General features: G+C 44.3%; 1 protein-coding gene across 1 annotated transcript in view; it reads left to right on the top strand.

Moving 5' to 3' along the window:
- col9a1c (collagen, type IX, alpha 1c) overlaps nucleotides 1-25762 on the top strand; it is a gene marked incomplete at its 3' end in the record, with an annotated part of 61272 nt that overhangs the window by 24042 nt on the left and 11468 nt on the right. Inside the window, exons 9-18 of the mRNA XM_084311887.1 lie at nucleotides 293-334; nucleotides 839-895; nucleotides 1042-1095; nucleotides 2831-2884; nucleotides 3954-4007; nucleotides 5724-5777; nucleotides 21247-21300; nucleotides 22734-22787; nucleotides 22962-23015; nucleotides 24169-24222. Of these exons, the coding sequence (XP_084168013.1) occupies nucleotides 293-334; nucleotides 839-895; nucleotides 1042-1095; nucleotides 2831-2884; nucleotides 3954-4007; nucleotides 5724-5777; nucleotides 21247-21300; nucleotides 22734-22787; nucleotides 22962-23015; nucleotides 24169-24222 (531 nt within the window). The remainder of the gene's footprint in view (nucleotides 1-292; nucleotides 335-838; nucleotides 896-1041; nucleotides 1096-2830; nucleotides 2885-3953; nucleotides 4008-5723; nucleotides 5778-21246; nucleotides 21301-22733; nucleotides 22788-22961; nucleotides 23016-24168; nucleotides 24223-25762) is intronic.

The following is a 25762-nucleotide window of genomic DNA, read 5'->3' as shown; positions in this document are numbered from 1 at the left end:
CATCGGTTCCAATGTTTCCACAAATCAGAGGAGTACATTGTATCACTTCGTTTTACATCACTAATGGCACCTATTATCTTGTTTTTTGACTCTAATAAACGACACATACATTTAAACATCATATGGACGACACCTGAACCGATTGTCCTCAAGTGTCTGATTGTGACGCATGCTATATGTATGTTTTCACGCTGGCCTCGTTTCATATCACTTTGGGTCCCTCCCTGCTGTAGCGTTGTTTTATCTGAACTCCACCGCACCTGTTTTTAGATGTCACTCCGTTGTGTTTCAGGGACCACCTGGGGCCGGCAATGCTGAGGGAAGTGGGGAAGCTGTGAGTGTTTTGTCTTTGACTTATCTTACATTAAGTAGTTCTGAGGAAGGACAGTGCGGCACATTGCTCTTCAAAATGAGACATTGAACTTGGGAGGCTCTGTGAGATCCATGACTGATGAGAGTCTGTCTGTCTGTCTGTCTGTCTGTCTGTCTGTCTGTCTGTCTGTCTGTCTGTCTGTCTGTCTGTCTGTCTGTCTGTCTGTCTGTCTGTCTGTCTGTCTGTCTGTCTGTCTGTCTGTCTGTCTGTCTGTCTGTCTGTCTGTCTGTCTGTCTGTCTGTCTGTCTGTCTGTCTGTCTGTCTGTCTGTCTGTCTGTCGTCTGTCCGTCTGTCCGTCTGTCCGTCTGTCCGTCTGTCCGTCTGTCCGTCTGTCCGTCTGTCCGTCTGTCCGTCTGTCCGTCTGTCCGTCTGTCCGTCTGTCCGTCTGTCTGTCTGTCTGTCTGTCTGTCTGTCTGTCTGTCTGTCTGTCTGTCTGTCTGTCTGTCTGTCTGCATCTGTTCGCAGTGTCCTGCTGCCTGTCCTTCTGGGCCACAGGGGAATCATGGCCTTCCGGGGATGAAGGTGAGGAATCTTAATGAAGGACACTGACTGGCTATCTGGCCAGGACACGTCAGGACATTCAGTGTCCTCTGTGACAATTAATGTCCCCTATTATAGTTTTAATGGCTCGAGTTGTCCCTCTCACTGTATTGCTCTTCCACCATCAGGGACACAAAGGATTGCCTGGTGCTCTTGGAGTCAACGGAGCGGCTGGGGCGAAGGTACGTGAGACTTTTAAACGGAAGGAAAATGATTGTTGTATCAAAAGTTCCATAACAAATAATGTAAACAGAAGGCCTCAAGCAGTTTAAAAAGCGTGTGTTCACCAATATATCATAGCGTGAATTTCCCCTCAAACATAAGAGTACAGGATTTGCTGGATCCCGGCTGTAACTCTACTATATGTACCGCGCTGCGCTATAGCTTCATATCAGAGCCCGGGCATAATTAACATAGACTGATATTAATTTGATCTCCCGGGCGACTTACTCAGACCTAAACATAAAATGCACTCACCCAGAGGTTGTTGAAATAGTCCCAACTTCGAATGTGACTTGGTGTGAAAATAAGAATTTTACATCCTGATCGAGATGTCAGCCCCAAAAATAGACAGACGTGGCCATTTTGAGAAGTTGGACCATCTCAACAACTTCGGGGCTAAGTGTTTGACACATATGTGACCTGCATTTTATGTATATGTAATATAAAATGCTTCTGAGTAAGTTAAATGAAATTATATGGCCGAGGATCGTCGGACCAGGGGATCTATGAAGTAAATTTCACTCAATGTCCACTTGCCCGGCTGTGATATGAAGCTAGCGAAGCGCAGTGTTACATATACAGCCGGGAACCAACAAATACAGGACGAGACTACACCATGCTCGTGTCACGTGAACACAAAATTACTTTCAGTAGCAGGTCACCATATAGTGAACAAGGACACACGGCATCATAGACTTAGCATAGCATTCTCGCTTAGGAACTGGTCTCGACTGGTGAGTGAGTGAATGAGTGAGTGAGTGAGTGAGTGAGTGAGTGAGTGAGTGAGTGAGTGAGTGAGTGAGTGAGTGAGTGAGTGAGTGAGTGAGTGAGTGAGTGAGTGAGTGAGTGAGTGAGTGAGTGAGTGAGTGAGTGAGTGAGTGAGTGAGTGAGTGAGTGAGACAGTGAGTGAATGAGTGAGTGAGACAGTGAGTGAGACAGTGAGTGAGACAGTGAGACAGTGAGACAGTGAGTGAGACAGTGAGTGAGACAGTGAGTGAGACAGTGAGACAGTGAGTGAGTGAGACAGTGAGACAGTGAGACAGTGAGTGAGACAGTGAGTGAGACAGTGAGTGAGTGAGACAGTGAGTGAGACAGTGAGACAGTGAGTGAGACAGTGAGTGAGACAGTGAGACAGTGAGACAGTGAGACAGTGAGACAGTGAGTGAGACAGTGAGACAGTGAGACAGTGAGACAGTGAGTGAGACAGTGAGTGAGACAGTGAGACAGTGAGACAATGAGTGGGACAGTGAGTGAGACAGTGAGACAGTGAGTGAGACAGTGAGTGAGACAGTGAGACAGTGAGTGAGTGAGACAGTGAGACAGTGAGACAGTGAGTGAGTGAGACAGTGAGACAGTGAGACAGTGAGACAGTGAGTGAGACAGTGAGACAGTGAGTGAGACAGTGAGTGAGACAGTGAGACAGTGAGTGAGTGAGACAGTGAGACAGTGAGACAGTGAGTGAGTGAGACAGTTAGTGAGACAGTGAGACAGTGAGTGAGTGAGACAGTGAGACAGTGAGACAGTGAGTGAGACAGTGAGTGAGTGAGACAGTGCCGGTCACATAGGTGCCTCACATCTAAGAATCATTGCCAGATCATTAGCAGGTTTCTGGGGATGTTGCCTAAGCAAATTAAAAGCTCAGTGCGATTAGCATTTTGAAACCTGATTAATTCGCTGTTAATTGTTTTCCTGCAGGGTGACGGCGGAGCAGCTGGCGAGGCGGGCCCCACGGGACGCATGGGAGACGACGTAAGCATGCAGCCGCACACACACACACAGTCCGGGCTCATAGCCGCAGGCACGTGCACACATAGAGACCAAAGGGTGCTCGAGCATCTGCCCTTTTGTGCCTCATAAAAAAGTGCCCTTTTTAGTTTTTATTAAAAAAAAATTCCAATATTTTTTTTCAAGTTTAAGTCAGTGATAAAAGTGTCTTTCAAGGATAAGTGAGCTTATGCACTGGTGATTATTATAGTTCAATATTCAATAGTTGATCACCAAAACCCCCCAAAAACCATAAAAAGGGGGCCCCCCATCCAAAAAGGGCCCCCAAAAATCAGACTCGCGCCTGACACTCGCTTCGCACACGGACATACACAGCGACCTTTTCAGCCTTTGAGCACCTGCCCCTCTAAAGTGCTGTGCACGTGACGTCCCTGTAGCCGCCTGCCGGAGCCGATAGGAAGCCAAGCTTGAGAAATGAAGAAGTCCAGGCAGAGGAACCCGAGCGGCGCCACACACCGCCGGGTCAGGTGATGCGCGGTTGACCAGGCGCCAAATAGAGCGGCTCTGCTGAAGCTGTCAAAACCCACCACCTGCTCGCTCACTCCGCGGGTCGCTCACTCCGCTACACGTTATCGCCGCTGCTTCTGTTTGCGTTCTGTGTTGCCGCTGACGTCTCCACCCGAGCGTCCACATGTGGTCTTTGTTCTCTATGGTTATATGGGGGAAGGAGGGGGGGGGGGGGTTATTTGTCTGTATTTATGTATGTTGTATGTGTGTAAGTAGGTAGGTGTGTAAGCCTGTGTATGTTGTCTCTTTTGTTTTTGCCTTTGTTTGTGATCAGCTTTAAATAGCTTCGTGGGAGACCTGGCACACGCTCACCATGATGATATGTATTGTATTGTGTGTGTGTGTGTGTGTGTGTGTGTGTGTGTGTGTGTGTGTGTGTGCGCGTGTGTGTGTGTGCGTGTGCGTGTGCGTGTGTGTGTGTGAGAATAATTCAAATTCAAATGTAAGAGCTCAGACGCCAGGGTAAACCGTGTTGACATTTCACCATGCGAGTGTATGAAACAATACCCTTGTTTGACTTCTTCAGGGACAAAGAGGGCCCATTGGATTCCCCGGTTCCTTCGGAGAGAAGGGAGACAGAGTAAGTTGTTTTTTTGCCACGGCGCTTGTTATGTAAATCAGCAGATCCTGCAGCACAGAGAGAGTGCTGATCCGGTGTGTCGGGGAGAGAGAGAGAGAGAGAGGGTACAGTAATGTACTCACTTTCTTCGCCAGGCTTATGTACATCATTATACCATCCTCTGCCAGCTCTATTTGTCTATGGAGAAGTTCCCCTTCTTTGCAGGGCTATAACTTTTTAAATTGTATTGCTAAATTGACATTACTATGGCCCATTCAACGTCAATTATCTATCGTTCAGGACGTAGGAACGTTATACTTTTTCATTCACATATTCATACTAAAATACGGTCTAAAGTATAAATATGTTTTTATCGTTTTCTGCAGCATTCTCCAGAACGTGATTTATAGCCCTAAATGCATTATATTGATGATCAAATACAGTTTGATAGCGATCTGCGCAAGATAAAAAATTTCAAATGGACGTGCTTCTAGAAGTTACTACTTATCATCTGATGTTGACCGGATGGGGGGGGGGGGTCGTTTATAATTCCGTGGCCAACGTTAGATGATTCATCTAGTGTGGGTGATATGATCATTAGAGCAGTTTGTATCGAACACGGTAAAAAAAAACGCTGAAACTCACCGCAGCTTCCTCGTAGCGTTGGGCGATGAGCGTGGAGCAAATATATTCCTATTATGGGATGTTGAAATATGCGATCCATCTCCAGGTTGTATAATAGTATATACGTCCAAATCATGTTGTTTATCGAGTTATTGGTAACGGATCACTATCCATTGTGTCGCGCTCGAGTCCCGGGACCTATAGCGAGTGATCGGACCGAATTTGGATGAGCACCAGTTTCCGTTTCCAGTTTCCGGTTTGGGCGATCCGCCGATCGGCCACCAGATGGCGCTCTTGAACCGTTGGAGAGTTGAGAGGGGATTAACAGTAGATCTCAAGTCTCCGGGGGAGAAATATGATTGCGATCACAGATTTTTGAAATATTGATCTCAATGACGTGTTACGGCGTCATTGGCAGAATGAGCATGGCGGGGAATGACGAGTTTAGGCGTCCTTGGCGGAGAAAGTGTTAAACAAGCAATTCATGACTAACTAACTGATAGTAACAGATAATAATAGTGACAGAGGAGATGCCAGATCTGGTAAAATATAGTTACCAGTCAAATCTGAGAAGTATCCGAAGGCTATCAAATCGTTTTACATTCCTTTACATTATTGCTGTTTAGCAAAATGTCAGAAATGCAGAGGTACTTATGGATAAATGTGCCATTCACTCATCAATCCATATCTGTAAAAACACAGGCATGTAAAAACACTTCTTCTCCATGATATTGATTAAACAGAATGACAGTGATCATACTGTTCTTGAATACCATTTCTATTATTATTATTATTATTATTATTATTATTATTATTATTATTATTATTATTATTATTATTATTATTATTATTATTATTATTATTATTATTATTATTATTATTATTATTATTATTATTATTATTATTATTATTATTATTATTATTATTATTATTATTATTATTATTATTATTATTATTATTATTATTATTATTATTATTATTATTATTATTATTATTATTATTATTATTATTATTATTATTATTATTATTATTATTATTATTATTATTATTATTATTATTATTATTATTATTATTATTATTATTTGGTAATTGACTATGTTCTGTTCTCCACAGGGCCCCCCTGGTTTCAACGGCATCCCCGGGCCCACCGGCCCACCTGGAGCTCCTGTAAGCAGCCAAACTCTAATCCTCTTTAAATATACCTGCCACTTTCAGTTGACCTGGGAAACGACACAAAGTGTTACTGACAAGCAATTCATTTAATTTCAAACCTTTATTTATACAGGTAGAAATCTCATTGAGACATATAGTCTCATTTACAAGAGCAACCTGATTAGCAATGGTCCAAAGTATCCAATACTGAATGATAGACTATAGAGAGCTAGGCCAGCTGTCACGGGTTGGGAAGTCCAAGTGCTTTTCTTGGTTCCGGGGATGACTCGTCCTCGAGTGTAGTAGAGGTTTCAGTCAGCCTGTGAAAGGAGAGCTGAATGAGTGGCGCATTCGATCGTAGTTCAACATCCAATAACAACATATAACGAAAACATGTAAAGAAAAATTTTACTTAGCTTGGGAGAGATGAAGTGAAGATGAATCCCAAGCCGAGGCGTTCAAGCTGCTGTAACGTGGTTACATTGGAGCTAGTGTAACGGAGGTACCGCGAGTATATCCACAGTCACGATGGACTTCAAGTGTTGTGAAGTGACTGTGGATGTTAGCGGTACTGCAAGTAAACTCATTCCCCCTTAAAAGGCATCCAGACACATTACCAAGTAGTGAATTCACCTCTTGGTATAGTGGTCTGCGATGTCGCCCGCGGCGCGGGAGACCGGGGTTCAACTCCCACTCAGGGCATGTCAAAATAAGACCGGTTTCAGTGGTGCCGTGACCCGGATGCCTTGGGTGGTGTGAGTTTAGGGGGGTGAGTGTAACAGAGGTACTGCGAGTATATCCACAGTCACGATGGACTTCAAGTGTTGTGAAGTGACTGTGGCACGTAGCGGTACTGAAAGTAAACTCACTCCCCCATAAAAGGCATCCAGACACATTACCAAGTGAATTCACCTCTTGGTATAGTGTCTGCGATGTCGCCCGCGGCGTGGGAGACCGGGGTTCAACTCCCACCCAGGGCATGTCAAATAAGATCGGTTTCACTAGCTGGTGTTAGCATTGAAAGGGATGAAGAACTGTCATTAAAGATGGAGGGGGAATGGGCTGAGTTGTCGCAAGACGTCCTCGTGGAATCAGTCTGTCAGTCCATATCTCTTTCCTGGTTTCAAGCCCCAGGTGCCGACCCATTACATCATCATGATCCTATAGGGAGGTGTAGTCTGACGCCACTTTAGTTTCCCGCGCGGTCGATTCGTATAGGGATTTATCATTGAGAAAATGTATTATCGGCTATCGTAATAATTCTGCCTCATGAACATTGGCAAGCTCTCCATTTTTTTGTTTAATAATTTTTGGTGGAAATAAAGTTAGTTATAAGGTTGTTTAATTTGTCGTTAAAAAAGAACTACACCTGTCGTTCAGTGCTGTTGCCTAATACAGCCAGGGGTCTACGCTGTGGTGACGTCAGTTTCAGTCAGCAGCGCCAGAGAGAAGTGTAGTTCCTCAGTGAAACGAAAACATAAACGTTGTTATTTTACTACCTTTACGATTAATTGCGAATTTTTTCATGTTGAGCTATAGATTGTGGATGAATACACACAGAAAGGTACACCGTGCCAATGTTCCTGCTTTATTTGTTTTAAACGAGACGATTTAGAAATGGGTCCATTGGAAATACATTGCGATTTCAAGAGGGGTGGACCGCGCGGGAAACAGCAATGACGTAACCACTACACCTCCCTATAGGGAAGCTTGAGAGAACAGCAAGGGAGGGGAGAGAGGCAGCCACAAAAACACACCAGCCAATCCGACTGGAAACTAGAATCAATGTTTGTTTTTTTACTGGGCGTTAACAGGCAATTTCTCCCCTTCTCATATTTGTGCCACCACTGCAATTGTCATTGTGTTTTCATCACACTGGCCAGCATATAATCTGTGGTATCAAATTGTGTGCCAGAATCGGAGATAATGATAATGAACATCTGCACGTTGAGCCAATATAACACTAGAGCACTGTGTTACTGGTGAAAGAGAGGACTACACACTACTATCTGTTCAACTAGTTCAAGTTCATGTTCAAGTTTTGTTTTATTTGTCACGTATAAAGTACATGTACATTACAGTGAAATGCTTGGTTCTGTATGAGAATGTGCTTCATACAGTAAAAAAATTTTTTTTAAATAAGAATAAAGTCCCAACAAATATACAATATACAAACTATACAAACTATACAAACTAAAGTACAATGAAGTAAAATGCAGACAATGAGGTACAAAAACACTTCCCATTTGAGCCTAGAGTCATACAGCAGAGGTGTAGTCACTACAGCTGATTGCATTGTCACTCATCTCTGACCCAGTAATGTGTGTTTGGGAGTCAAGTCATTTATTTATAAAGCACATTTAAAAACTCAAGAGCCAAACAAAATGCTGTATAATCAAAGCATAAGATCAATGTCATAATATAAAATACACAAATACAAAAATAGAAAAAGGCACAACAGGACAGGACAGTACAGTCAGAGAATAGGACAACAGTAGGCCAACAAGCGGATAGGGAAGCACAAAGTACAGTATAGCACACAGGGGACAGAGGAGCACAAGAAGAGATACAAGGGGGAGGGGGCAGGATACAATTGCATGGGAGTGTGTGCAGGGCCGCCTGGGAGAAATATATATAATATATATATATATATATATTTTTTTTATACAGTCAACATATTCCTAAATAATAGCGCCGCCCGAGGCTGGGCATGATACAGTCAACATATAGTAAGAGAGAGAGCGAGAAAGAGCTCCCGTTCTACAGTCAATATACAGTGTACAGAGAGAGAGAGAGAGAGAGAGAGAGAGAGAGAGAGAGAGAGAGAGAGAGAGAGAGAGAGAGAGAGACATTGGAAAGAAATTGAAATGCTATTTGGCCCTAAACAGAGAGTACACAGTGGCAGAATACCTGAGCACTGTGACTGAAGATCCTTGACTAGGTACAGACTCAGCGAGCACAGCCTAGCCATCGAGAAAGGCCGCCATAGGCAGACTGTGTGTGTTAGAAAGAGAGAGAGAGAGAGCATGTGTGTTTGTCGTGTGTGTGTGTTAGAGAGAGAGCATGTATGAGAGAGATAAGCAAAGATGACCCCCTAAAGGATATTCAACTTTTAATGAAAGAACAAAACAGAAGGAAAAGATAACTTCACAAAGGCAACATGAATATACATAGATCCAAAAGGACAAAGATCAACACTTAAATCCAAAGAGAAGAGGGTCTATACCAGAGAAAACAAAGCAGCAAGGAGCCAATGGCTGACATCAGCTAAATAGGCTAGCCAGGTAGGCTACTGACACCAGGCCACACACAGCTTTGGCCAACGGCCCAACGCTACCCAAGCTACACAAATCTACCACAAAGCTACCAAAACACACAATTCACACACAGCACATGTCGTATCTCCAAATGTTGTGAAGTAACATATGTTTTGCCTGGAAAAAAACATCGTTATTAACAAAACATTCGGGAGGGGAAGGAAGGAAGAGTGGGGTAATGTCATGACATTTTCATTCATCTTACCTGCACCAAGGAACGCAGGGCGAAAGGCCGCAACACAGGTCTCCACGTTGACGAAAGGCCTCTCGCTGGCGGCACAAAAAGAACCTATGGCCGGAGCCTTGTCATGGTGCAGGCCCGACTACATCTTCTGTCAAAGATGATGTCGTAGTCAGAGTGCCAGAACCCCCTGCTATTCTCACGGCTAATGTCAATGGTCGTAGCACAAGCTAACAGCTAACTCTAGGCTAACTGATAGCATCAAACTAACGTTCCCAGCCGAGCGCAGCCGGCAGCTAACGTCGTAGCTAAACAGCTAACTGGCTAACAGTTAGCTCAACCCGGCTATCGCTAACCATTAGCTAATGCAGAAGCAAGCTATGCGGCTACCACTGAAAAACTGTACAATGTGAGAAAAGCAATACAGGTGCTGACACCAGGCCACACACAGTTAGCTAGTAGTACTACAACAGCTAGTCGGCCAGTTTGGCTCCAGAGAGAGAGAGAGAGAGAGAGAGAGAGAGAGATATCCACGGCGGGAATAGAATAGAGTTAATAGAATAGGTTAAAAACTCACCAAACGTCCAAGAGGATGGAGACAACCGCGTGGAGTTGACGAAGTTCATCTGCCAAACGACCATCCTCTTCATCTTGGCTGCATGCGCTGTCTCTAGGTTAGCTAACGCTAGTTAGCCTTTAGCTAAGCTAGCTACTAGCCGACATCATCATGGCTATATCCCGACTGCACCATGACAAGGCTCCGGCCATAGTTTCTTTTTGTCCCGCCAGCGAGAGGCCTTTCGTCAACGTTCCTTGGTGACCGACCGACTGATAATGACCGCCCTCTTCGTCTTGGCTGGCATAACTAAGCATAACCTCCAAAGCTGCACGCGCGAAATAGTCAAACGCAGCTGACGCACGCCGGCGTACACATGATGTAACCACTCCCTTCGTTGAAACCAATAGTATGTCTGCTGCAGAGCCCCAGAGCTCCAATAATGAGTATGTCTGCAGACCCAGGAACAAGTCAGACACATTCTACAAACGTGTCTAATGTGAAATATATAAGCATATAAGCAAAACTAGATTTTAGGTCTGTGATGAAAAAGGGCCTCGCGGGAAGGGGGGCCTCGCAAAAACAAAAAAAAAAAAAAAAAAAAAATACATACTTTTTTTTTTTTTTTTTTTTTTGCGAGGCCCCCCTTCCCGCGAGGCCCTGTGCGACCGCACTGCTCGCACACCCCCTGAGGCGGCGAGTGTGTGAGTTAGGGTGTGGAAGAATCAGGGTTTATTGAAGGCTAGGGAATAAAAGTGGGTTTTTAGACGGGCCTTAAATGTCTCCAGCGAGGGGGCAGATCGGATCTCCAGGGGTAGCTGGTTCCACAGTTTGGGGGCCACGGCCTTGAAAGAGCGATCGCCTCTCTTTTTGAGTCTGGTGCGGGGGGGAACCAGCCGAGCCTGGTTGGAGGATCTATAGTGACCTGGGTGCTGAGTAGGGGGTGATGAGCTCTGTTATGTACAGGGGTGCTGTACCTGATTGTGCCTTAAAGGTCAGGAGGAGGATTGTGAAGTCTATTCTAAGTGTGATAGTGAGCCAGTGTAGGGAGGCTAGAACTGGTGAAATGTGTTCTCTTTTTTTGGTGAACCTAGCTGCCGAGTGTTGTACCATTTGGAGGCGGGACAATAAATGAACAGTCCGCTTGTTCATTTATTCCCTGAAAGTATTTTCTTGAGATATTATAGGTATTTTGTTCCCGCACTGGGAAGATTCAGTAATGAACACAATCTTTCTGGTACAGTAAAGGAAAATACATTTAGTTGACTTAGAGAAATGGCAGAGTACATCGCGAACACAATGCAACACATTATACATAGAAGGTGAAATAATGAACAGACCAAACTACTGGCGTTCGTGAGCCAACTGCTGCCGTACTGCACTGCGTGGTGTCATGGATTCTTGGATTGGCTTTGGGCTCATATCACTACATCTTGCAAGCCGTAAATAAAGTTGAAGTTGCTTGTTCTCGTGAAACCAGGCTAACCAGTCTCCCAACGCCAGTGTAGAAGGGGGCTCCTTAACCCTTCCACTGCCACACTACAGAAGGTTAACCCGTTCACTGACACACGACAAAGGATTAACCCTTTCACTACCACACTACAGAAGGTTAACCCTTTCACTACCACACTATAGACGGTTAACCCTTTAACTACCAAACTACAGACGGTTAACCCTTTCACTACCACACTGCAGAAGGTTAACCCTTTCACTACCACACTGCAGAAGGTTAACCCTTTCACTACCACACTGCAGAAGGTTAACCCTTTCACTACCACACTACAGAAGGTGAACCCTTTCACTACCACACTGCAGAAGGTTAACCCAAGTGTGGTAGTGAAAGGGTTAAAAATACAGTCTAAAACCTCCCCGCAATTAATCAGAATTCGCCCCAGCTGTTCCATATTAACCCATTAACGGGTTAACGGCAGGCAGTACTGTCAACCTGTGACACTTCCATTCAGTTAACCCTTTCACTGCCGCACTTACAAAAAGGTTAACCCTTTCACTGCGACAATACATAATAATAATGGATTGGATTTATATAGCGCTCTTCATGACACCCCAGTGACCCCAGAGCGCTTACAGAGACCATTATTCGTTCATACACAGTCATACCGGTGGTGGTAAGCTACAATTGCAGGCCTGAGGCAGACTCACGGAAGCGTGGCGAATAATGATCGCCTACGGCCCCTCCGACCACCACCAACATTCATTCACATGCATACACATTCATACGAGGCAAGTAGGTTAAGTGTCTTGCCCAAGGACACAACGGCAGTGGGATGGACATGGGCTTGAGCGGGATTCGAACCACCAACCCTTCGATCATTGGACGACCCGCTCTACCCCTGAGCCACGCCGCCCCAACACAGAAGGTTAACCCTTTCACTGTCACACAACATCAGGTTAACCCTTTCACTGTCACACAACGGCAGGTTAACCCTTTCACTGCCACACTACAGAAGGTTAACCCTTTACTATCACACTACCAACCGTCGGTAGTGTGATAGTAAAGGGTTAACCTTCTGTAGTGTGGCAGTGAAAGGGTTACATTGGAAGTTGTCTGTACATATTGTACATGACCCCATTTGATACGATTTAGTCCCATGGACCTCCGGTCTGCTGTTGGATTGCATTAGGAGAGGGGCCTACCTGTCCACACTCTAGCTGAGGAGAGTGAGGCCGCCTGAGGCGTATATGGTCGGAACAGGCAGTCTTATACATTCTCTCACTCGGCTAACTTTTTAGCATTTAAATGAAATACAGTGGAATTGAATTAGTCTCTAATCCAAATGAGCACTATACTCAATAGTACTAATTTACTTTAATTTAATAGTACCCAGTTTAATCACCTGTACATTGTATATTACTATTGCATTTTACTGTTACAATTGCACTCTGGTTGGATGCCGTTGTACTGTATACGTGTGCTGTATAACGACAATACATTTGAATCTAATCTAATCTAATCTAATATAATCCATTAGGTGGGTAGAGTGAGATTTAGGGTCAGAACAGACATTCTTATACATTCTCTCACCGTGCCAACTTTTAGTATTTAAATGATAGTGAAAAGTAATTATCTCAGATTAGAAGGGGTTGGAACAACTGGAATAATACGTCTCAGCTACATGTATATGTTTATGTTTATTAGGATCCCCATTAGTCATCATCAACGCATTGACTATTCTTCCTGGGGTCCGCACAGATATACACATACAAATATGAAACATTCAGTGTAAATCATATCACATCAATAATCAATAGAAAATAAAACAAAAGGTCATAGGTGAATCAATTTCACCATACCTTTAAAAAAACACAAAGTAAACAGAAGAAGTTTGGATAACATGGCTGCAGCCACACTCATGCATGCCATATATTGATTTCCTTCCGGATTATGGCTCCTTTAAGTTTCTTTTTGAAACTGTCCTTGTTTTCCGTCCGTATGATATGTAATGGGATCCTAATCCAATATGTGACTAGCCATAGACATTAGGGTCTTGTTGAGGCATCTTCAAAAAAAAAGTTTTACATGATATGAAAGTACAGATTCATACCTTCAAAATAAGCCATCACTTGTTCAGATCGGGGATATAGCTTTCAGTCTATGTATTATGAATCATGCTGAATCATGCTGATACCACAGTCTGTTTCCTGAGAAAACACCCATTATCTGAATCAAAGTGATTAACTGCCACACTCGTGAAGAACTCTTTCACCCAGAATTCATTGCAATCCATGGCCCCCCTCTCTCTAGGGCAATTAACGTTAGGTTATGACTATAACCAAGTTCTGTTAACACTTAGTGAATGCTCAGCGTTCATTGCATATATCTCACTTCAGCATATATACACTGAATAATTTCACAATGTACCTTTAAATGCCAGCATTCATCTGGCCACACCCCCATCCGCTTACCTATATAAGCAGGGATGGTGCCACACACTCATCTCCTTCCCAACAAATTTCATCACAATGAAAGATCAAGGGCCTGCAGCTAAGCGTTCACTAAGTGTTAACAGAACTTGGTTATAGTCATAACCTAACGTTCTGTATCACACTTAGCTCACGCTCAGCGTTCATTGCATAATAGGAGCTGAGCGGGAGCTAGAAGCTCGACAAATGTACCCTGCTGAGGCCCCCCACAACCATCAGACCAGGGAGGGCCGAGCCCCCCCGACCCACCCTAATGGAGGGCACCCCCCCTATTGGTGGCTTCACGGGAGGGCGACGGACCCGACCGTGCGAAGAGGCACTCAAGCAACTCAACGCACAGGGTGAGCAGACCGTGGCTTGACCCCACGACTACACACACGCACAACCCGCATGCCACCCGGGAACGAACGGAGGGAAACAACCTCGTTACTGCCCCCAGAATCACGGGGTCAAGGACAAACCCAACCCCGTGGCAAGGCCGTAGCAGCGGAGCGCGAAGGAAGACCCAGACCCACCAAAAGGACTGGACTCCCTGGAATGGGGGCCCGGAGAAGTCCATGATGCCAGCATCAAGACCCCACCAGGTGGGCACGTAGTGCCCCGCCCCCCACATCGCCAGCGTATTCGGACAAAGGCCCCTCAGCCGAGCGGGCCCTGTCCCCCCAATAGTACACCGCCTGGCACACTGACCCTGCAACAGGCAGTCAGCATGGCCGTAAACACACAAAAAAAGGTTAACCAACGGAAGCAGGCAGCGCACCGGGGAAAAACCAGGCAACAGGCTATTAACCCTAGCCTGGAGACTGCGGACGAGACAGGCGCCAGAGGGGACAGCTGAACACAGCCGCCCCGGCGGAAGGAGCGGAAGCTGGCGGTGTTGCATGACCAAGCCTCCATTTAAAAACCCCCACCCAGAGGGGTTGAGGCAGAGAAGGCTGACACGATTGGCAGATGTCATGAACGTGCAGGGGCACCCTCAAACGGTGAACCCGGGAGTTGACACTGCTCCAACACACCAGGGAATCAACCACCTTGGCGTTACCCAATGCGGTGGTTGTTCCTATAACCCCTCAAGAAAAAACTCCAAAACACACCTGCGGGTATACACCGGCTATACCGCAGTACAAGTGTTTCAGTTTTCAAAAAAGGGTTAACCCAGGCCTACGGGTCGACGAAACATTACTTCGGACCGGGCCTGGCGATACGGGAAGCACAGGGTCACCAGAGGAGGTCAAAGACCACCCCAACAGGCCCCTCTTCGCCATGCGTGAGAGAGGAGCGAAAAAGAATGGAGAACCAGCCCCTAAGCACACCGTACTTGGTATTCCCAGGCGGTCTCCCAACCAAGTACTAACCAGGACCAACCTGTGTAGCGGCCGAGATCCGACGAGATCGAGCGTGTACAGGTTGGCATGGCAGGTTGGCATGGCTGCAACATACATGACTTAAATCAGCTGATCACTCAAGTCACAAGAGTCTGCTCTTCCACACAAACCATCATTGATCTAATTCTGACATCAGACCAGACCAAGATCTCTAGAAGTGGCGTGATAGAATGCAGTCTAAGTGACCATCACATCATTTTCTGCACTCGTAAAATTCACAGACCTGTAATAAATTGTCACAACACAATCAGATTCAGATCTCTGAAAAACTACACAAGTGAAGCCTTAAAAACAGCTCTGGACAAAGTAGATTGGACAAATGTACTAAACTGCACATCGACAGAAAAAGCTTGGTCATGCTTTAAAACCACCTTCCTTTCAGTTATTGACACACTTGCACCCTCAAAGGTGACCAGGGTCAAAGCCAGAACAGAGCCCTGGGTCACTGCCGAGATTCTAAAAGCCATCAGTGTGAGAAATGAGAGCTTCTCTAAATACAGAAAAACTAAAAATGAACAGCTCTTTGAGACATGTAAAACACTAAGAAATGGAGTAACCAATATGATCAAAAAAGCAAAACTGAACTATTTTAACGAAAAAATTGAGGAAAATAAAAATAATCCTCAAAAACTGTGGAAGTCTTTAAAAACACTGGGTCACAATAATAGACTCAAGACTAAAACCACAAATCTCAACCTGAAAATAGATAACACGATCATCTCTGACAAATTGAGCGTGGCAAATTGTTTAAACACCTTCTTCACAACTGTTGCTACCACTTTGGTGAACAAACTGCCGATCCACTCTGGCCGATATGGCATACAGCACATCCAGGCCTTTTATAAGGAACTGGGTGTACGTGAAAATGATTTTAAATTGACTGAAGTAACTACTGAAGAGGTTATGAAAAAGCTCAGTATGCTGCAGCCAACAAAAGCCACAGGCCATGACAATATTCCCACCAGATTTCTCAGAGACTCTGCTTCCATCATAGCTCCCATTGTAGCCCATATCACCAACCTCTCCATCAACCAGGGTCACATCCCGCAAGAACTCAAGCTTGCTAGGGTAACCCCTCTATTTAAAAAAGGAAACAAACTAGATCCAGGTAACTACCGCCCCGTTTCTATCCTTTGTTCCATATCAAAGGTAATTGAGAGGCTGGTATATGAGCAGATAGACAACTACCTGACTGAACATAGACTATTGTACCAGTTCCAATCAGGTTTCAGAAAATCACACTCCACTGACACCTGTTTACTGTACCTGACAGATTATATAAAACGGGAGATGGACAAGGGGAACTACTGTGGGATGGTAATGTTGGACCTGCAAAAGGCGTTTGACACGGTCAACCATTCCATCCTACTAGAAAAATTGAGAGCGATAGGCTTTGATAGCAAGTCAGCCAAATGGGTCAAGTCCTACCTGGAGGGAAGAGAACAGGTGGTAGACATCAATGGCACCTTGTCCTCGTCCCTTCCAGTGACATGTGGGGTCCCCCAAGGAAGCATTTTGGGACCTCAACTGTTTTTAATATATATTAATGACATGAAATCGGCATGCGATTGCAACCTGTTCCTGTTTGCTGACGACTCGGCACTCCTGGTCTCAGACAGGGATAAGTCTAAAGTGGAAAGTGTCCTGAGCAGTGAAATGAAAAAAATCTGCTCCTGGCTCAGTGACAATAAATTGTTTCTACATCTGGGAAAAACAGAGGCCATACTCTTTGGGTCAAACGCCAACCTAAAGAAATCCCAGGGTTTTAAAATTAGAGTAGGTGAAAACATTATTGAGGATAAAGAGGAGGTCACCTACCTGGGCTTTATTTTAAATAACAAACTTTCTAACGAAAAAATGGCACAAAAAGTTATTACTAAGGTCAATCAAAAAACCAAATTTTTATTTAGAATTTCCTCGTTCATAAATAGGAACGCTCTGAGGACCCTAGCTGGAGCCCTCATCCAATGTCACTTTGACTATGCTTGCACTTCATGGTACAGCAACATATCAAAACAAATGAAGACAAAGCTCCAGACCTCCCAAAACAAACTAGTGAGACTCCTGCACAACCTTCACTTTAGGACTCACCTAACGCCAGCCCACTTTAGCAGGCTGGGATGGCTTAGGGTTGAAGAAAGAGTACACCAGCTTAAAATGCTACTGGTTTTTAAAGTACTAAAAGAAACGGTCCCCAAGTACCTAGTCAATTATTTTAATAAAGTAGGAGATGTCCACAAACACGCCACAAGAGGAAGCCCCACGGACCTGGTCCCGCCGAGAGTCAGGACATGCATGGGGAAAGATGCATTTTTTTACTCTGCTACGGTAATGTGGAATGCCCTGCCAACATTTTTAAAACTCCTGAACTCCCCTCTCGGATTTAAATCCGCCCTAAAAACATGGCTCAGCAGCAACTCAAATTGGTCTTAAAATGTTTTTTTTATCTCTTTTATCATAACTTGGCTTTTATTTCTTTTATCATGAGTTGCTTTTAAGGGTTTGCGGATTTTCTTTTAACATTAGTTAACTGTATGAGTTGTCAGGTTAGGTGTTTTTATAATTTTTATTTATTTTTTTTAGAATGTGTCCTGTCAGTGTACATGTCCATTTGTGTTTCTGTGCCTTTTTATGTTCCATGTATGGACCACAATGGAAACAAGCCTTGGCTTTATTGTGTTTTATCCATTTTTGACCTGCATTATTGACACTGTTATTGTCTTGTCTTTTAAAATGTTTTTTTTTGTCATACGATTTGTGTCAAAATAAAGTATTCAATTCAATTCAATACGACAGTGCTGAGTAAAAACGTACCCAACCAGGGTCTCCATAGCGCTTAACCCCGTGACACCCGGACCGACCTGGCATTTTTCCCCCTGAAAAAAGCCCAAGTCCCTCAGGGTACCAGAACAGCAGATCTGCATCCCCGGCGGACAACGGGTTCAACTGATCCGGACCAGCGTGACCAGAACCAGTCCCGTGCCCTAACCACGCCGACATGCCTACTCCAGGAGAAAGGGCAGATATGCGTGTCGATATTAACATGAAAAGAAGGCGCCACCCAGACGTTCGGGCGAACCGCGCCTGGTGGCCCACCCCAAGGGCGTGAGACCCCTCTACATATGTTCAGATCCATTCCGTCATCATCCCCCAGACATGAACGAGAATCCGTCGATAACCAACCCAGGTCGTGGGATGTGGTCGTCGGAAGAGGAAAAACCCCCATCTCAGTTGCTTTATAAAAACGCCGTTTTAACCTCAAGCAACCAAGGCGTGCCAGTCAGTCGCCTGTTTACAGCGAGCTAGCACTATACGTGCGTCGGGACACCCCCCCATCAATGAACAGGCTATTTAGACCTGTCATTGAATCCCCAAGGCGCCCAGGGGAACGACAAGAGGGGTGTGACACTTCCTAACTCCAACACTTTTTGAATAGAAAAGAAGGAAGCACCAACAGTATGTATCCCAGTCTACACAGCCGGGGGTAAAACATTTTCACATTTTTACATCCCACCACCCTCCCATAGGAAGGAGACGGGGATCCCCAGAGAGACTTCCCACGCGAGCTGTACAGATTGAAAAGAATATATTGCACCTTGAGCCATGTAAAAAATTGGTTTTAGGGCTCTCCGGGGAAGAGGCACTGAACCCATACACACTCAATAATCGAATTGAATCGAATACATACACAATAGAATAGGACACCTTCTAGAGGGTCCACTCACTTTGACAATCTGAGGAGGAAGGCTCTGTACTCTGATGGAGGCTCCCTCACATGGGAGGAGTCCGAACTCACAGAAGGCCCGAATAGGCGCTTGGTGAGGAGGAGCCCTGACCACCCCCCCGAAACAGATCCATCACATGGACCTGAACAGCACACGGAAGTCCTACCAACAGAGACGCGCACGGTGACGTACTCCATGGCGGGGGAATTTCTGCGGTGCACACGCCCAATATTCCAGGCCCAACCTGAAAACCCACCGCTTCTCACAACAGCGGCGCGTCCACAGTTCAGCTGTGCCCTGAAAGGTTTCACCCCAACCAACACAGCAAGGAACTGCAGTTGAGAGGCATGCAGCGGTGTGCTCCCAATACGAAAACCGGTGGAGGATTTTAGAATGATCATCATCTTCCAGACACTCCAGTACGAAGACAATATCGCCGTATTTTCTCGAAAATAGTGAGAGAGAAAATAAAGATATGATGTCAACGTATCTCCTTGTGCTTCCCTTCCCCGTAAACATTTATCTTTCTCCACGTCAAGTGGGCATATAGCAACACGTTGCTTGTGATGAAATTTGAGAAGGAGATGAGTGTGTGGCACCATCCCTGCTTATATAGGTAAGCGGATGGGGGTGTGGCCAGATGAATGCTGGCATTTAAAGGTACATTGTGAAATTATTCAGTGTATATATGCTGAAGTGAGATATATGCAATGAACGCTGAGCGTGAGCTAAGTGTGATACAGAACACCTGGCAGCTTTCCAGTCTGAGGCCTTTGTCTTGTGACCCTGCAAACTGCAAACCTACAACACAACACCCAGAGGATAAAGGAAAATAGTCATGATAGTAATAAAAAAAATTGTGTGGTAGTGAAAGGTTAACCTTCTGTAGTGTGGTAGTGAAAGGTTAACCTTCTGTAGTGTGGTAGTGAAAGGTTAACCTTCTGTAGTGTGGTAGTGAAAGGTTAACCTTCTGTAGTGTGGTAGTGAAAGGTTAACCTTCTGTAGGTAGTGAAAGGTTAACCTTCTGTAGTGTGGTAGTGAAAGTGTTAACCGTATGTAGTGTGGTAGTGAACTATACTATACTATACAAGAACCACATTGTAGAGAGTTCAGTGTTCAATGTTATATACTGTATGTGGTATTTTAAGAACATTTATTGTGCAAAACTGCAATAGAAAAATGCAAAACCCTTTCTCAAGTTACTTCCATCTCTGAAAAACACTTTTTTCATGAAATATAATCAAATCAAGCGGCACAAAGTGAAAATAACAACTATAGCAGGATAGGAGGTTTCTTTCCCTCAAACAACTCAAACACAATACAACGCCAACATAACTTAACTTTAGTGTACATGTTTGACAACGTAGAGAGAGAGAGAGCGAGAGAGCGTGATGTAATAGGTTTGAGTTTGAGGTTTGAGCGTTCTGAGATGACATAGCTGATGATGTCACACCATGATTTGTTTATGGTTATGGTTTATGGTTGTGGTTATGGCTCTATACATTGCAGTTTTCTTTAGAGCATTGGTTCTAGGCAGAGGTAGGGTAAAGCGACTACTTGAAGCATGTCTGGTATTATGGTCATGTCTATCATTGGTGGATAAAAGCATAGAATACAATTGGGTGGGTTTACCTAAGGTACAAATGTTCTTTAAAAACCGAATCAAACATGCACGCTAGTCTCTCGTCCACCCTCATCCACAACAGTCTAGCATGCATTCCCTCCACACTATTCCTTTTTTTTTTGTCTACTTTTTCTCCCCATTTTTCTATTTTTCTCCCGTCCCCAATTTCGTATTGTCCAATTCTACCCTCCCCTGTCTCGAACGCTATTAGGCCATGCCTCCCACAAGCCGGCTGCAATGTGGACGAAGCCTTGCATCACGTGTCCCCTCCGGTACTCGAGGAGGCAGCCATCGCATCTTTTCACCTGCACAGCGCGATCTCTCAGCGGCGAGGGTCTGCATGGGAGGGACACGCCGCCCTCGTCGCTTCCTGATTCTACTGCGCAGGCGCACCAACCGACCTGTAGGAGTCGCTGTCCACAACGTCCGATCCCCACCCACCAGCTTCCCACCCCCTAATACTGCCAATTGTATTAGTATGAACGACCAGCCAAGCTGGTAGCAACGCCGAGAGCTGGGCTCGAACCCAGCATCTCCCTGTGTTGGTGGCGAGCGCCTTGTCCACTGCGCCACCTAGCCGCCCCCCCTCTCCACACTATTCCTTATAGAGCAGTGAAGAGTGAGTCTCAGCTACATGAACAACACTTGCACGTCACCCTCCTGTCGAGCGCATCAGAGGACCTCAGCCAGACGAAGCGTCAAAGCGTCTGCTGTGATCGATGATGAGATTCCCATGTGTGTTTTCCCCCCTCAGGGCGTGGAGGGCATCCGAGGACGGCAGGGCGTGGAGGGGCCTAAAGGTGAAGAGGTGAGTACCGCCTCGTTCACATAACTCAAGGTTCAAGTTCAAGTTTCTTTATTAGTTGTCATGTTAAAATACAGAATACTTGTTTTATATGAAATGCTTTTTTTCAGTTTTGCTCCTGAGAGTGTGCTAGATAAAAATAGATAAGTATAAAATAGAAAGTCAAAAGTACGTAAACTAGTGTAAACAAAAGTGTTCAATATACATATATACAATATACAATACAGAGTAGAATTTTTTTTAACTGAGTTACAATACAATATACAGTACAGTGCAGAAATGGGATGAGGTACAATTTAGGTACAACTTAGGGTAAGGTGCAATGAGGTATGAGTTGTAGTGCAAATCTCTTTACCAAAAAAATATAAAGTGTGTTAAAGTGTCTAAAGTGGGTAAAGTGGGTGCTACTACAGTGAGTTGTTTATTTAAAGTGAGTGTGTACATGTGAGTGTATTTGATGGTTTGTTACATATAGTGTTATTGTCGTTGAGCATCCTGTATGACAGCATGTACCATTTTGCTGTATATACCAAATATATACATTTATATATTGTATTTTACAGCGTATATATATAGTGCAGCTCAATAAATTAGAATATCGTGGAAAAGTTATTTTATTTCAGTAATTCAATTCAAAAAGCTAAACTCTCATAGATTATAGATTCATTACACTCAAAGTGAAATATTTCAAGCCTTTATTCGTTTTAATTTAAATGATTATGGCTTACAGCTCATGAAAGCCCAAAATTCAGTATCTCAGAAAGTTTGAATATTACATGACATAAAAAAAATTATATAGAAATGTTCATGTATGTTCACTCAGTACCTGGTTGGGGCTCCTTTTGCACAAAATAATTACTGCATCAATACAGAGAAATATGCTGACTTTTCCACGATATTCTAATTGATTGAGCTGCACCTGTATATCCATATCTGTCTGAATATACCTGCATATAATTCTTATATATACCTACTTATACACCTGCATATACTCCACATCTGTCTGTATATAATCCTTTTTACATATCTGTAGATACTATATCTTTATCTGTAGTACACATCTCTTACCTACTTTTACTAGTTACGCTGCTGACCAGTGACCAGTATGACTTACTACCATAGTGTCTTTATACCTGTATCACTGTACATATTAATACTACAACTCTGTACATACATCTGATTAGCACAACACTCAGTAGTACTCTTATTAGTACTTTATATCCAGTTCAATGTCCTGTACATTATATTACCATTGCACTATACTGTTACATTAGCACCCTGGTTGGATGCCAAACCTCTCTTTGTTGTACTGTACTTGTGCTGTAGTATGACGACAATACATTTGAATGGAATCCGCTGGAACACAGCAGATGAGTGTGAGCGGGTCCCTTCCCATTAGAGAACAGTGGTTTGACGGGTGTCTTCTTCCACCACAGGGAGCTGTGGGACCTCAGGGAGAACAGGGGGCTGGAGGAGACAAAGGAGACACTGTAAGTAAAACGATATCCGAGATAAGTTCTTATAAATTCCTCTGCTGCGGTTTCCTGTTGTTGTTGTTGTTGTTGTTGTTGTTGTTGTTGTTGTTGTTGTTGTTGTTGTTGTTGTTGTTTGTGTGGCTGGAATATGGTTTGGGATGCGGTCAGTAAACAGTCTCGACGTTACAGGGAGAGCCAGGCGCGGACGGCTTGGACGGGCTCCCCGGGGAAGATGGCGCCAAGGTGAGTTTGTACAGCAGCCTGACCTCTGAGCCACAACCTGGCCTTCAGATTGTTTTGTGTTTTCTGTCCATTAGCCATGGAGTACATGCAGCCTACTACCGTACGAGGCGTCACAATCAATTATCGTATTTAGCCTGCCTTCGTTTAGCCAGCGGGCTAAAAGTCATACTGACAATATACAGTAGAGTACACCGTCGCCTGATTGATTGATTGATTGAAAACTTTATTAACAGATTGCAGAATGGGTACAGTACAGTACAGCTCAATACATACAATTGTTAAGGGGATACAGACCAGAGAAAGACTTTCGTCTTGTTTACATCAGGGTCCCCCATTTTCAATTCATCGTAACATATATGACATATATGACATACAGATAGACAGTACTGCTACATCTATACATTTATGACATACCAGATTTGCAAATACAGTACTGTTTGTGATGCGAAAAGAGTCCAGAAAAAAAGTATATACATTTGACGTAGAAACTGTACATTGGAGGAGGTTGGGTAGGTGGGGGGGGGGGGGTACTGTACATTGGAGGTGGTTGGGTGGGTGGGGGGGGGGGAGGTTGGGTAGGAGTGGGGGGGGGGGGGGTTGGGTAGGAGGGGTGGGTGGGGGACACTGTACAACTGTACAAGCAAAACTGTACATTGGAATATTGACAAGACCATACTTGGTAATTGTTACTGTACATTGGAGGGGGTTGTGTTAGGACATTTACAGGAGACTAGAAGGCTAGACCCACAGCTAGAAGGTCCAGGGTTCGATTCCCGCTTGGGGACCAGGTTTCCGCGTTGCCAGGTACCCAGGTGGGGTATCTCCCAGGCCTTTCTGTGTGGAGTTTGCATGTTCTCCCTGTGCTCGCAAGGGTACATTATACATATCATATTCTACCAGATCCTTGTAGTTTAACATTATACATATCATATTCTACCAGATCCTTTTATAAAATGCAATAACAGAACAGTCCTTTTTAACATGACCTACCGCTTGCAGACCAATAGAAAACAACAGCATATTGATACAGTGGCAAGTGGATACAAAACCTACCATGTTACATCTATGAAATGCTGACATGTTGAGAGGATGCCTGTCTTGTCATTATGCATGGTGGTACATTATTTTAATAAACGTGTCATCTTTCCAACAGGGAGATGCGGGTGCTTCCGGGCTCGGAGGCGTGAGGGGTATCGTTGGAATCCCAGTGAGTTAATTTTCAGCCATCTGGCTTTTTATTTATTTACTTTTTAATTAAATGTAACCTTTATTTACCCAGGGAAGCAAGTACGAACAAATTATTATATACAAAAGCAGTCTGACAAAAAAGCAAAGGCCGTTTGAGGGAAGGGGGGGGGGGGGGGGGGGGGTTGGGTGGGAGGCTGCAACAAAAACAAGGTTATGTACATGCATACAAGTAAATAATAAAGTAAATACTTTTTTTTATATACAGTAACAATAGCATACAAGGACAATTACAATAAATAAGGGAGAGAGAAGGAAAGAGAGAGAGGGAAAAAGAGAAAGGGAGAGTGAGAACTAGAGGGAGAGAGAGAGAAGAAAGGGGGAGACGGAGGGAGGTAGGTGAGGGGGCTTAGGGGGAGGAGAGAAGAGTCTGAGGGCTATGCGTGTGATTGGGAGGCAGTCAGCGGGTGCAACAGTCAGTTATGATCTGTGTGGCTGTGTATGGCTTTGTGCTTTTGACCTTCACTACAAGAGTTTAATCACTCCGATTACACAGCTGTTTTGTGTTGCTGTAGTAGGGCTGTCCCCAACTAAGGATTTGTATAGTCGACTATAAAAAATAAAAAATAAAGTATGAATTATTATTATTATTATTTTTTTATCATTCCATTTGGGCTGTGGGGGTGCTTAATGTCTGAAGGAGTCGACGGAAGACTTCTTGTCCTCTGCGAAAGCATGCAATTGGTCCACTGATGGATACATCTTGATATTTGTCTAGTCTAGTGTGTTCATTAGATGGGTGAAATCCTCTTTCAGTGCCTCTGTGCCTGTTTTCTTAGGCAGTTAGCCTCTGGTATGTGTGCCATTAGCGTTAGCCACGCTTCTAGGCCTATTTTCTTTTGGAAAGAATGAAAAAAAAATATATATAAAATAAAAGAAAATATTATAATATAATATATATAGGCCTATATATATTTATTTTTTTGCATTCAACTAAGAGGTTGGCAGTCGACTACGGCTCCTGATCGATTAGTCGACTATTCGACTAATCGGGGTCAGCCCTATGCTGTAGGAAAATAATGCAATGTTTGAAGAATTTTAACAAATGACTATTGAGAATTAAAACTCGGGGCGGCACGGGGGCACACAGTGTGTTTGCTTGGGTTTCCTCCCACACCAAAGAACATGCACGCTATAGGCACCCCTGCCGTTGCCTCTTGACCGAGGTACTGGCATCACAACGGGTGTTGGTCCCCCGGGGTGCACGCCAGTGTCTGCCCACCACTGCTCCTGAGTGGCTAAAGGTGCTAAAAGTGTTTTTGACTTTGTTCAAATAAGTGTTAGATAGCTCTACACTCCAACACTTACTTACTTACTTACTTACATCTTTTACCCCGTTTGGGGCATAGGCCGTCAACAAGGGTTCGCCAAGCATCCCGATCCTGAGCCAACCTCTCAAGCTGGCCCCATCACTGATATAGAGTGTTTGGTCAGTAACATGGGTCTCCCAGTCCCTCCGCTCTGCAGTAAATAGAAAATACATGTACTGGTATCCCGTTCCC

This window comes from Notolepis coatsorum (assembly GCF_963971535.1).
Source record: "Notolepis coatsorum genome assembly, chromosome: 4".
In the NCBI taxonomy this organism is placed as follows: domain Eukaryota; kingdom Metazoa; phylum Chordata; class Actinopteri; order Aulopiformes; family Paralepididae; genus Notolepis; species Notolepis coatsorum.
This window is presented reverse-complemented; position numbering and strand designations above follow the sequence as displayed.